Below are 13,446 nucleotides of genomic sequence, written 5' to 3'. Positions count from 1 at the left end.
TTATCTCTCACCTTCCACAGGCTTTTCCCTCCAAGCCTAGAAACGCAGTCAGACCTTCCCTTCTTCTCTCTCCTGTCGGAATGCTGAGCTGCCCTCTCATCTCTTCACCCTCTACAGACAGAACCGCCTATGTTCACTAGCTCTGCCTCTCATCTCCCTTTCTACCTTCAGTACTCTGATCCAGCAGTGGCCTCAGCTCCCTTGACATCACTCAGCTAACACTAATTCGCAAGTCACCAGCCACCCTGTCCCTGCCCTTTTGAAGACCTTTGCTCACTCCTCACCCTGTCTGATCTCTAGGCTGTAAGGCATTACATGGCTGTCTTCACCTTCTATGACCACACTGTCCCAGGGCTTCCCTCCTGACTCCGGCCACTCTTTCCTGGTCTCATTTGTGATGCTCTAGTCGACCCCCTACTCATAAACATGTGCACCCCTAAAGCCTCAGCCTTACCTCTTTGTCTTGCTCTCCTCACTCTCACCAAGAGGTGTTCCTCACCTGAGTGGCTTCCCTAAACCCTGTTCACTGATGTCTCTCCAAACCAGCAATTCTCTCCCGAGCTCTAGACTCATATTTCCAATAGGCTACCTTGCTTATCTATCCAGAATTCCCACATGCATCTTAAGTGTGTCCCAAAACAATTCATCTGTTTTTTAATTTTTATCGATTGATTTTAGAGAGAGATAAAAGAAGGAAGAGAGGAAAGGAGGAAGAGGGAGGGGGAAAGAGAGAGAGAAAAACATCAATTTGTTGTTCCACTAACTTATGCATTCATTGGTTGCTTCTTGTGTGTGCCCTGACCTGGGACTGAACTGCAACCTTAGCGTATCCGGAAGGCACTCAAATCAGCTCAGCTGGCTGGCGAGGGCTACTCTTATCTTGACCCCCAAATGTGCTTCTTCTCTTGCCTCCTATTTCAAACAATGCAATTTTCATCCAACCATCTATACAAACCAAATCATCTTTTCTTTCTCCTTCACTCACATGTCTAATCTGAGATCTATAAAGCCCTGGATTCTATTTTCAAAATGTCTCTTACATCCATATACTCCTCATGCCCCTGAACGTGTCTTACTTGGCGTGGTCCACCAATTGCTAACTCACCTCTCCCTCCCCCTTCTCTTCTCCCTTCCCCTCTTCCATGTATATCCCACAACACTCCCTCCCATATTAAATACAGTTCCTTGAGCAGGAGAGATATAGGTACAAGTGTAGTTAGACCTGAGGGACTGGCACATTTCCCTAAGTAAGCCCCTGGGAATGTAACACAACAGCAAATGGACTGTGACTTGATGGCCTAAAAGATAAATAAAGATGTTCTTAGTATAGTAAATGAGGTCCTCTGGGATTGGGCTCCAACCGAGCTCACCTACACTCACTCAGTCCCCCAAGTAATTCCTATGCAGGCATCACACTGAGCCACAAAGCATCCCTCCATGAGCCCAGCAGTGTGGGGACCCCAGACCCCCACACAGGCTCATGCAGCTCCCACTTCCTGGAGCGTGCCGTGTCTCCCTTCTTCCACACCTTGCTTCTTTGCACGTGTTCTCTCCCAGCACCTGGCCCAGCTCAAAAGTCATCTCCCATGGGTAACTCCTCCTGCCCCATCGAGTGGAGTATTAGCACTTCCTTCAGCATTGTGAATGTACCCCTCTCCTACCACTTAGTGCCCCATTTACATTGTGTGATTGGGACTGTGAGGTCCTCTTCATGTTGCAAGAAACCAGTACAATATTCAGCCTATGGTACGAACTCAATGAACTAACACTGATTCCACAGCTAGGGCTGGCACCAAACACAATGGAGCAGGGTGATTTATAGGGATGTGAATTTGTCCTTTCTTCCTGCTGCTATTGCTATTATCAGCATTTTTCCTTCTCCCTCCCAAGACGGTTGACAACTGTATGTTTGGAGTTCTGGACTCCTTGGCCGGAGTCACAGGAGGTTTCAATGGCTTTTGTGTATTGCAGGGTCATAAATGGAAGTTCCCATCCAGACAGAGGAGGGCCTCCGCCATAAGGGGAAGAACATGGACATTCCTAAGACAGGAAAGGAATGAGTTTGAAGGACTGAACCTTGTCAGAAACCCAGGCCCCATTCCCAACATGCCTGGATTTGAGGGTGGGGGTGCTTCAGAAAGCCTACAATGGAGGGACACTATGTCCCAGAGTGATCAGTGGTGTGAACAGCCGGGGGATGGGGAGGGGATCATCCGACTCGCACTGACGCTGCAGCATATGAGAATGTGCGACTGTCACGATGGAGCAGACTGGGCCCCACCCCAAATCTGTGGCTCTGCCTTAGCCTGGGACTCTTACATGGTCCCATGGAGCGGGTAAAGCTACCTCAGCAATGATTGAGATTGAATTTTCCTTCTGGCTGGGCAACTAAGTCAATGCAATTTAGAAAACTAAGGGCATGTGACCTAAAATAATATTGTGATCTAAAATTAATACCAACTACACAATGCCCTTGCAAATCCCCAGGAAAATTACCGGATCAGAGCATCCTGGAAACAACTTTGGGACGCGTCAGTCCCTTATTTTGAGCACACATTAGCTGATACACCAAGATACTATTACACCGGCGATAAAATTTCTTGCACAAACACATCTGTTTAAAACTATTAGGAAGTCTTTTCGTAGTATGTGCTACGACATATCTCTTCAAATTATATTGGTTCACAAAGCCAAAGGCCAAAAAAACCCAGGGTGACCAATTCCAGCTTTGCGGGAGACCGGGTTCTAAGAAGGAAGCTGACATTTGGGGAAGTACAGTTCCCAAGCGTGGCCACAAGGTGGCAGAGTGACTCCGTCCTCCAGAAGCACATCCTCAACCTCTAACCGTTCTGGGACCCTGGGTTTGTTACAGTATCCAGGAGACATTTGACCTAGGTTAGAAAGCCTGTTTCTAGAGGACGTTTCTGCTGAGGGGTTTATTCTCATATTCCCATTTTATAGAGGCAGGTTCTCTTAAGAACCTTACCGTGACGTCGGTAGTTTTCAGATATTAAGGCAGGGCTCAGGGACCAGCGTCCCCTGCGCCGTGGAGGATCAATACCTGTAATGAGGCCTGGCGCCGCTCACTAGCACAGTCACCACTGCGTGAAGTTTAATTTGAAACCCCTTCTATCTCACAGGCCTCCAACAGGCAGAAAGGAAAGACGAGCTCAACGTCAAACATTTAAACTAAGGCCATTGAGCCACTGTCCCCAAACCTCTCCCCTCATGCCTGTCAGGATGGGTTAGTGCTCCTTCTGTAGGGGAGGCGGCAAAATCCACAGACAGCAACCAGAACACAGCCATGAATTCATGCAAGAAGATAAACACCTCATTCAATATTAATTTGCATACAAGAAAATGTATTCAAATAAGTGTAGAAAATCCTAATGGAAGAAATAAGGACAGACATAAATAAACGCTCAGTGGTATTCCCTATGACTGAGTGGCAACAAGCTTATCTCCCTGCCCCCCCCCCCCATAATTCTGTCAGCGGCAGTACACTCTATAGTTAAATCCTTTTTTCTTAAAATAGGTGAGTGGGTTCTATTGTCTGCAGTAAAAACCCTGAAGATTACAGAAGACAAGGAAATGAATGAATTGCTACATCACTCTATAGAAAAAAGATAATCATAGAGGGAAGAGGGGAAAATGAGGAGAGAATGGCTAAGGAATGGCTAATGGATTTTAGAATGGGCTACCTAACATTCAGTTTTAAGCTGTTTCTATTACTAAAACAGACATGTCTTCAATCACCTCAAACTATCAAGTTTCTATTTCTACTTAGTAAATGTCCTTCAAGCGAATGAATTGTACCTGTTTGTGTAAGTTAAGAAAACTGGACTCAAGTCCCTCATCTGGGTCGGCGCAGTTTGGACACAAGAGCAATCATCAGCGGAAAAGTGCAGAGACCAGGAGAGGCCTCGAATCTGTAACGGAGTTAGAAGAGACTCTGATAAATCAAGCTCCGGGAACTCAGTTTCTGTAATTTGTAGGGAGGAGGATGTGGGAGCCCCAAACTCCAGCTGACCTCCGAGTCACACAAGCATACGCTGCTTCCGACCCTGTGGTTCTCAGACTTGGCCTGCACTGCGGTCACAGGGACAAGCCGTCCAGGCAGACTGCTGAGCTCCGGGACTTTCTCAGAATGTGGGGTCCCAGCAATGCAACTTTAGTTAACATTAGGATATTTCTTTTTTCCAAGCCCTGACTGGTGTGGGTCAGTGGGTTGGACATGATCCGACAAACCGAAAGGTCGCCGGTTTAATTCCCAGTCAGGGCACATGCCTGGGTTGGGGGCCAGGTCCCTGGTTGGGGGCATGTGAGAGAGGCAACCTATCAATGTTTCTCTGGCACATCGACGTTTCTCTCCCTCTCCTTCTCCCTCCCTTCCCTCCTCTTTAAAAGTAAATAAATTAAATCTTTTCTAAAAAAGTATTTCTTTCCCAAGCAAGGCAGTTATCATTTCAGGCTTTACTATCTCAATGTTGTCTAAAGTTTTAAAGAGGGACGTGATACTTTAAACAAAAATCTAGTTGGAGAAGTAGGTGCTAAAAGTTTCAGGGGGAGTACGGCAGACAGACTCTAAGATCATCTCCAATTGTCTCCACCTCCCAGTACTAATGTTCTTATTTCATCCCTTCCTTTGGACTTGAGACAGACTCCACGACTGGCTCCTAACCCATAAAATATGGCAAAGGTAATGGGATCTCTCTTCCATGATTCTATCACATAAGATTTTAATACCAGTCTTGCTAGGACACTCTGTCCCTTGCTAGCTTTGAAGGAGGAAGTGGCCCTATGGAGGAAGTTCATGTACACAGGACCTGAGGGCGGCCTCCAGCCAAGAGCCAGCAAAACAGCAGTTCCTCAGTGGTCTGCAAAGCCCTGAACCCTCCTTCCCCTGTCAAGCCTCAGGCCTTCAGAGGAGAACCCAGCCCTGGCTGACACCTTAACTCCAGCCTTGCAGACTCCTGACTCCGAGAGGCCCTGCCCAGCCTCCCAGCTTCCAGAGCTGTGAGTGACAAATGTGTGTTCTTAAAAGCCTCTATGAGCCCTGGCTGGTGTGGCTCAGTGGACTGAGTGCTGGCCTATGAATGACAGGGTTGCTGGTTTGATTCCCAGTCAGGGCGCATGCCTGGGTTGCAAGCCACTGGGCCAGGTCCCCAGTGGTGGGGCACATGAGAGGCAACTACACATTCATGTTTCTCTCCCTCTCTTTCTCACTCCCTTCCCCTCTCTCTAAAAATAAATCAATAGTCTTTTTTAAAAAGCCTCTAGGTTTGTGGTAATTTGTTAGGCAGCAATAACTAACAAATACAAGGGAGTACAAGTAAAAATAACCATGTAACTATAATATGACTGTAATTATCACCACTAAACCTAACAATCAATTTTATGCTAATGGACTATTTAGGAGAGACATTACAACGCACCTCTAAAAAGCCAGAGGACAAGATGGTGAGTTCCGAGGGGCTGTCTGCCCCCTCCTCCCTGTGGAGGGGCAGGGGAGGGCTGGTTAAAGGCAGCCCAGCTGCTGGTGACAGCGAACCTGAGACTGACAGAGCCAGTGCGTCTAAGCCAAAATTGAAAGGAATAGTGAAGCAGAGGGAAAACACAGATTGGCAGATAGGAGAGTTTGAGCATGAGCTGGGAGGCAAGGGAAACAGAGACTGTCAAGATGGGCAGCGGGGCCCTGGCCAGGTAGCTCAGTTGGTTAGAGCATCCTCCCGATTCCCCAAGATTGAAGGTTCAGGGAACAGACAGGAAGCAACCAGTGAATACGTGAATAAGTGGAAAAACAAATCTTTCTCTCCCTCTCTCTCTCCCCACATTCTCTCTCTAAAATCAATAAATAACTAAATTAAAAAAAAAAAAAACGATAGCCAGTGGGAGGGCCTCCCAGAGCAGGACTGTGAGACATACAAAGACTCCTGTCAGAACCTGAACGGCCAAGGTCAGGGCTATCGGACACCAGGCATATGGGGTCATTATATGTGGACATTACTAGAAGATTAAGCCTTTTTGAAGCGCAGTAATGGGATAACCAGCAATTTCCTCAGGGTGGTCAACACCGTTAGACAGGCTTTTATAAGGCTTCAGAGCCAGGAGGGTATCAAACTCTGCGGAGGCACCATGAAGCAACATCGGCCCAGAGCTGCAGCCGCATCAGTCATGCCCAGGAGAGGGGCAGGCTGCAAAGCCCAAAGAGCTCGCCGAGAGCAAGTCGGCAGAGGGATCCCAGAATCCCCCCTGGGTCTTCAATGAAACAGGCGGCTGTGGTAACCCCTGTAAGAGCCCACCACTGAACTCTCCCTCAGTTATTAAAAGTCATATGGGTGCACGCGCACCACAGGCTCACGTGCTCACTGCACACCTTGCACACACCTGGGCACAGCCACAAGCACAGGGAAAGAGCACACCCTGCACACACCTGGGCACAGCCACAAGCACTGGGAAAGAGCACATCACGATGACTATCTCTATTTAAAATCTAAGTTCTGCATCTTTGGGCGATTTCACCCAGATCCTCATCCCTAGAGTCTTACCTTGCTGAACAGGTCATTTGGTTCTAATTTTGTAGTTTTCCCAGAGAAAAGTGGAGTCAATGACTGGGGACCCCACTTCTGAAAGTCGGGTTGTTCCTGTAATATTAGGCATACACTATGGGAAGGATCGTGCAGGGATGAGGAGACAAGCGTTAACTTAGTGTCTACTATGTGTAGCACCTCACGTAATTCTTGCACCTCAGCATTGAATAAGCCAGGGTGGTGTCAAACTCATTTTCACTGGGGGCCACATCAGCCTCGCGGTTGCCTTCAAAGGGCAGAATGTAATTTGAGGACTGTATAAATGGAACTACTCCTTAACAGTTCAGCAAGAGCTCAGCGTTGCCACGGGGTAGAAACAAGGTGCCAGGCCAGATAAAACAAGGCGGAGGGCCGGATTTGGCCTGCAGCCCTTGTGTTTGCCACCTGTGGATTAAGCCAAAGCCTCCGGGAAGTTAAAGAATTTACCTGAGGTCATCCAGCCCGTGAATGGCAGGACCAGAGTTCAGAACTTGGGCACCTCTGAAACACAGCCTGTGCCTTCTTCTACCATCCCACACCGAGTTCATCAATCTTTGGAAATTTCTATTGAGTTAAGTTGACTAGAAACCTAATTGTGCTGGAAATAGATTATATTTAAAGCAGCATGTAAATATACTAGTATATAAGCTGGGGGAATTTTTACATAGGGTGGGAAAAATATTTTGATGTCTCTTAACCTTTGTTCCATTATAAATCAAACTATAAAATATGATTTATTGCTGCCCTAAAATTAGAACTCTCACGAATATTGTACGTTGGCAATAAGAAAATCTATTGTAGACCTGGCTGGTGTAGCTCAGTGGATTGAGCTTGGGCTGAATCCAAGGGGTCACCAAAGGGTCACCAGTTCAATTCCCAGCCAGGGCACAGGCCTGGGTTGCAGGCCAGGTCCCCAGTGCAGGGCCACGTGAGAGGCAACCACACATCGATGTTTCACTCCCTTTCTTTCTCCCTCCCTTCCCCTCTCTCTAAAAATAAATAAATAAATTGGAGTTATAAAAAAAAAGAAGAAAATCTATTGTAAAGGGAGGACATCTGTGCCTCAATCTAAACCGCCTAAATCAGATGTGCATAATCCCTTAATGGGACGAGGATGCTGCACATAAGAATTTTATTTGCAATACGTGCTTCCGATCCTTAATTGATTAGAAAGAGCTGTCAGTGATTTTTACCGTCATTTTAACGCACAGATAATCACAGTTAAATGGCACAATGGGCATCTTTTTATCAATCCGTAATGCTAAGTAATAGTAGTTAATTACTAAATGACAGCCAAGTGACCTAGAAGAACAAATGTCATCCAAATCTACCACATCTGGGAGGAGGGTTATTGCTCCCAGGAGATCTGGCCCAATTCCATCACAAAACCGAAAATCAGCTCAGTCAAGAAAAGGCTTTGCTGGGCTTAGTCCATCCAAGACGCCAGCCTGAAATGAAAACATATGGGATTCTACTCAAACAGGATGAAATTAGTCATTCTGACTTTCAAAATGTTTTATTAGGGTAACATCTAATAAGTAAATCAGCCCAGATTACTGTCTCCAAACTCACGTGTACGGTTTTCTTCCAGAATTTAACCCTTGGTTTCAGAACAGGAGAAGGAGTTTGGAAAACAAGACAAGAACAAGCAGCTTCTCAGAACCTTGCCTCTGCCCCGTCTGCAATCGCCCAGGCTCTGTCAGCCTGGCAAATGGAGAACACGTGCGCAACCCCAGCGCCTCAGATCGGAGCGCTTCTCAGAACTGCGGTTGCTAGTCGGTAACGCTAGCAACAAAAAAAGGGGGGAAAGGAAACAAAAAGAGGAAAAAGAGATGGTTGTAATAATATGATGCCTTACATTTGCTTTCAAAATACCTCCTCCCAAAAAAGTGAGACAGGGGAGCTGTAAGATGGGCAAAAATGGTAATTGTCAAACCTGGGTTACCTGAGTACATGGAGGTTCGTTACACTATTCTCTCTTCTTTTGTGTGTATACGAAATCTTCTGCAATTAGCAGTTTTGCTGAGTTATCATCTCAAACCAGACTTAGGAGTCTTCCAACATTATTTCTTTCAGACAGTAAGCTCAATGGGATGAGACCGCAATGCCTAGAATTACAGATCCGTATCCAATGGCTAACTTTTTTTTTTTTTCAAATTTACAAAAGAGTTGCAAGAATAATACAAAGAACTCCTAGATTCACCAAATGTTAAAATGCGCCACATTTTCTTTATCTCTTCCTTGTATAACACACATATACATATAAATGCACACATTTATACATACATTTTTCCCTAAACATGAGATTTAGTTGCAGACATCGTGTCTTCTTACCCCTAAATTCCTCAGTTTCCCCGAAGAAGAAAGATATTCCCCTCCAAACTGCAATAAAAATAGCACGTTTAGGGAATTAACATTGTTGCAAGGCTTCAATATCCAATCCACATTCAAATTCCATCAAGCATCGTTATACTGTTCTTTGTGGCACTGGCCCCTGCTAGTCTGCTTCAGTCTGGAACAATGCCTCTGCCCTCTCTCCTGACGCTCACTCTTGTGCCACATCCCTCAGTTTGGGTGTGTTGATATTTCCTCCTAATTAGGACAAGGTTATACATTTTGGGCACAAGTGGCACTGTGTCCTTCTCAGTGCTTTGTATCAGGAAGCACAGGACATCAGCTGGCCCCCTTACTAGTGACTCTGCGCGGCTCGGGTAGTGTGCCCCAGGATTCTCCACTGTAAAATTACCACTTTCCCCTTTGTAATTAATAAGTGATCTGTGGGGAACGTCTCCAAGGATGGAAATATTCTGATTGTCTTCAAGTTTTCACACAATAGTTTAGCATCCACGGATGATTCTTGCTTGAATCAACTATTACTCTGACGGGTGCAAAGTAGGAATTTCCAAACTTAGCCTGTATAGTTTCTAGGTGGCATCATTTGTATACTTTTTAATAATTATGATTGAAAATACTTTTCTCAAGAATTTGAGTCCATTTCCAATCAAAGTCAAGCAATTTCCTTTTAAACCCTAAACATCCTACGTCCTAAGCATCTCAGCTAGCTGGGAGAGGTTCATCCCTTTTACCTGCTTGGGGTCTAAACTTGATTTTCCCTCCCCTGCTCTTTCTTCTGTCCATCCTCCAGCAATAAGCACAGAGTAGACACTGCTGACGGAGTAGGCAGGAGAGGGAGAGAGGAAACTGCAGGCTGCTGACCAGTAAATAGACAAGAGGGAACAGAATGGCCACTGGTGGGGGTTACCTGTGGGTTAGCAACAATCAGCTTGTGGATGGACCAGGCAAAGTGACATCAGACCAACCACTAAGCCAGGAGCAACCAGATAGGGACCAGATGTTTCCCTTATGATGCCAATTGTTCATCAACGACAGCCCCCAAGACCCACCCACCCAAGAACTGCATGAGATTCCTGGGCTGTCATATAGTTACATATTTCCAACATTGCCCAAACCTGCCTGGCTCTTCCTGAGAAATTATTCTCATCAACACACTACAATGAGTTCAACAATAAAGACTCCTAAGGAGAAGTATTAATAATGCAACAAATGGCATAAATGGAAGAAAAATACTTCACTTTGATCTGGAAACACCAAATTATCCGGGATGCCCGTCACAGAGGAAGTCATGAAGCACACAGTTCAGATACTTAAGTACCACCACTTTGTATAGGAAACCAGCTGCTTGTGCAGACAGGGTTTTTTCCTGTTGGTCTCTTATCTTTTTTCTATTCTAATTTCTCCCCATTTTTTAACCTTTTAAAGATCTCATAAGCCTGAGTTATCCAAGTAAAAATCGGAATCGCTCAAGGGGAATTTAGTTTGAGGACTGCAAACTCCCGTTTCCTAACTCACTGAGGCAAAGTGGAGGCGCTCAGATTCCTCTGGAATCCGCCCTTAAGCAGCGCGCGGTTCCCACACAGGGACATTTTCTTTCTACTGATGACATTCTGTTTTGTGAACATTGTAAGTTCCCAGGCAAACATTTTTAAAATACCTCTGCATTTTGTATCCATATACATGCCACATTCATAAAGAAGGTCCTTCTGGATTCCTTCCAAAAATGACTGGAGAAGAGGATTCGGACTTTGCCTGGCTTAGAACCAATTCAATTTTCCTCTCAAGAGAAATTTCTTAAAATGGAGAAGGCTGTCAGTTCCAGCCCAAGGCAATACTGTGCCCAGGTGTGATACATCTTAATGAGGCCATGTACTCCACGCAGGGTGGCAGGACAGGACTGCCACTCTGTGATCCTACCCGCCTCTCCCCCGTCATTCCCTCACCGCAAAGGCAAGAAGGAGGACAGGGAGTGCAGCAGCTTCACTAGCACCTGGAACTTTGTTAGGAGTGAAAATTCTCAGGCTGTATTCCAGACTTGCTGAATCAGAGACTCTGGGAGTAGGACCTGGCAATATATATGTTTTTAAAGATTTTATTTATATATTTTCAGAGTGAGGGTTAGGGGGAGAGAAAGAGAGGGAGAGGAACATCGACGTGGCAGAGAAACGCTGATCAGGTGCCTCTCGTACGGCCCTAACGGGGGACCTGGCCTGTAACCCAGGCATGTGCCCTGACCAGGGAATCGAACCGGGACCTTTCGGTTTGCGGTACAATGCCCATGCCACTGAGCCACAGCAGTCAGGGCAGGCAATCTGTTTTTAACAAACTCCAGGTGATTATAATACACATTAAATTCTGAGACTTACTACCTTTACGAAAAGCTAAATCCAGCATATTTTTGAAGTTCTTGGAATGATTCTAAAGTGCAGCCAGGCTGAGAACCAGAGCTAACCAAAGGACTCCATGTGGGGGAGGGGCCCTGCGCTCTGGAGTTTCAGGGGCAACTCCCCGCTGGGGACTGTGGGGCTTTAAGGTGCAGACATGGTCAAGATCTGTGGAGAATTTTCCAAGATGCTGGCTGAGATTATGTCCCTTCTCTTCATTTCTATAGTAGGGACACATAGTTACTTCTGAATAAGAGCAAAAATGAACTAATTACCCCTACACTCTGGAAACCTTTCAGAGTTCCAGCTCCATCCCAGCTGAGAATGAACACAATTAAGACTGAGCCTAAAAACCAACTCAAGAGCTAAGCTGGTTAAATATCACCATATTTTTTTCCATAAACAAAACCAATGGCATAAATTTTGGTTCTTCAGTACAGTTGAATATACCATGTAAGGAAGCAGAAGAACTGATAAAGAGCATGAACAACTTTTTTCTAGGAATCTAATGTATCATCTTTACCCAAAATATAAGAAAATGAATAATAGAACACTGTCCCACTGTGTTAAGCCTATAAATATATCAAACCCCTTTGCCTTTGTTTTTCTTAAGAAATACAGGAATAGGCCAAATCTAATTATCTTCCTCTTTGCTGAGTCTTACTTTGTCCATAAAAGCTTAAATCCATTATTTCTTTTTCTGGAACACACACACACACACACACACACAAAGTTAAGCCAGACTACACCCTTTACAAATGAGCAGAGAACGTGGGAGATTTAGCCCAGGTTAGCTGATTTTATTATACACAACTGATCTACGTTTATTTGATTTGAAAAGGGGGAGAACATGTTGGTATCTCCATACACGTCAAATGATGGCAAAGAAGGCAGGGAGGGCAACCACTCCTAACTGAGGGCTGACTGTGTGCCCTTCACTGTGCATGAGACATGACAGCTTCCTCCCGACTTCCAGTGAATTTCAGAGGTTTGAAATACAGGTCTGTTTAGCCATAAAAACCCATGCTTTCTGCACCATACTAAAGCTGTGTTCTTGGCTGGGATAATAGATGGTTTAAGAGAAAAATAATAATAAATTATTGCAGAAATGTTGCCCCCATCTTTGTCCCTTCTCACTTCTCAAAAATGCCTACCAAAGGGTGTGTGGAGTCAGTACACCATCCATTCATTCATTCGGTGAGTTTCCAGTATGTGTGCTAGGGGCCTTGAACAGAGCACCTCCTATTGTGCACTCTAGGCATGCAGCAGGTGTGACTATAGTTCCACTCTGATCTCCCTTTGAGACCCCACTAATACATATAATATATGTGTAATAGAATAATGGTACTTAGCTTCCCATACCTCTAACTTAACCGGCTTTCATAGACGTGACTCCATTTCCAAAAGCACTGGGCCAATAGAGCAGTGGGGCCAAGACGCCAAAAACAGGCCAACTCAACGCCTTCCAACACTTGCATTCAGTAGCTTTCACCTGACATGTCCACACGCTAATCACATTCACTGCCCATAGTGACCAGTGCGGTCTTTGGCCAGCTGCCTGCTGGGAACACGGCCCGAGTGGGGCCACAGGGCCGTCTTATCCCCAGAAGACGAGCCTGTAAATCCAACCCAGAACTCGAGGCTAACCTTGAACTCACAGCTCCAAGAGCCAGTGGCGCCTTGGTGGCAGGACTCCCCAAAGACTGGCTCTGGGCCTGAGGGCAATGCCCCCAAAGGGCTGCGATGGCAGGCCCCTCTGCCCCACCGCAGCGCAGCGTCCTCTCCATCTCTGCGCGGCGCACACCCTTCCGCCACATCCCTCCGGAGCTGGCTGCCAAGACCACCTGAACCTCTGAAGTCCTGCCTGGTAGCGAAAGGTGATGGGCAGAAGAGCAAGGGCCCGTCCGGGGGCGAAGGGAGACCCCAGCCACTGGTCCCGCGAGCCCGGAATAAAGATAGGCGGCGCAAAGAGGAGAACTTCCCACCCCTGGTCCCTGCGGCCTCCCACCCGGGGCCTCCACAGCACGAGCGCACTTACTGTCAGTCGCCATGGTTCGGCTAGGGGCTGCGGGGCGGCCGCCGGCGGCTGGGGGACCCTGCGCGAAGCCCAGCCAGGCGCGCTCTCCTCGCCAGGCCCC

General features: G+C 46.4%; 1 protein-coding gene across 1 annotated transcript in view; it reads right to left on the bottom strand.

The window, feature by feature from the left end:
* The window catches only part of SYT16 (synaptotagmin 16), a 198,716-nt gene extending 185,270 nt beyond the window's left edge, over nucleotides 1-13,446 (bottom strand). The window contains exon 1 of the mRNA XM_045201690.2: nucleotides 13,347-13,446. Coding sequence (XP_045057625.1) covers nucleotides 13,347-13,359 — 13 coding nt within the window. The 5' untranslated portion in view covers nucleotides 13,360-13,446. The remainder of the gene's footprint in view (nucleotides 1-13,346) is intronic.

Source organism: Desmodus rotundus, chromosome 7 (assembly GCF_022682495.2).
Source record: "Desmodus rotundus isolate HL8 chromosome 7, HLdesRot8A.1, whole genome shotgun sequence".
Taxonomy (NCBI): domain Eukaryota; kingdom Metazoa; phylum Chordata; class Mammalia; order Chiroptera; family Phyllostomidae; genus Desmodus; species Desmodus rotundus.
Note: the sequence above shows the minus strand (reverse complement) of the source record. Positions and strands in the feature narration are given on the sequence as shown.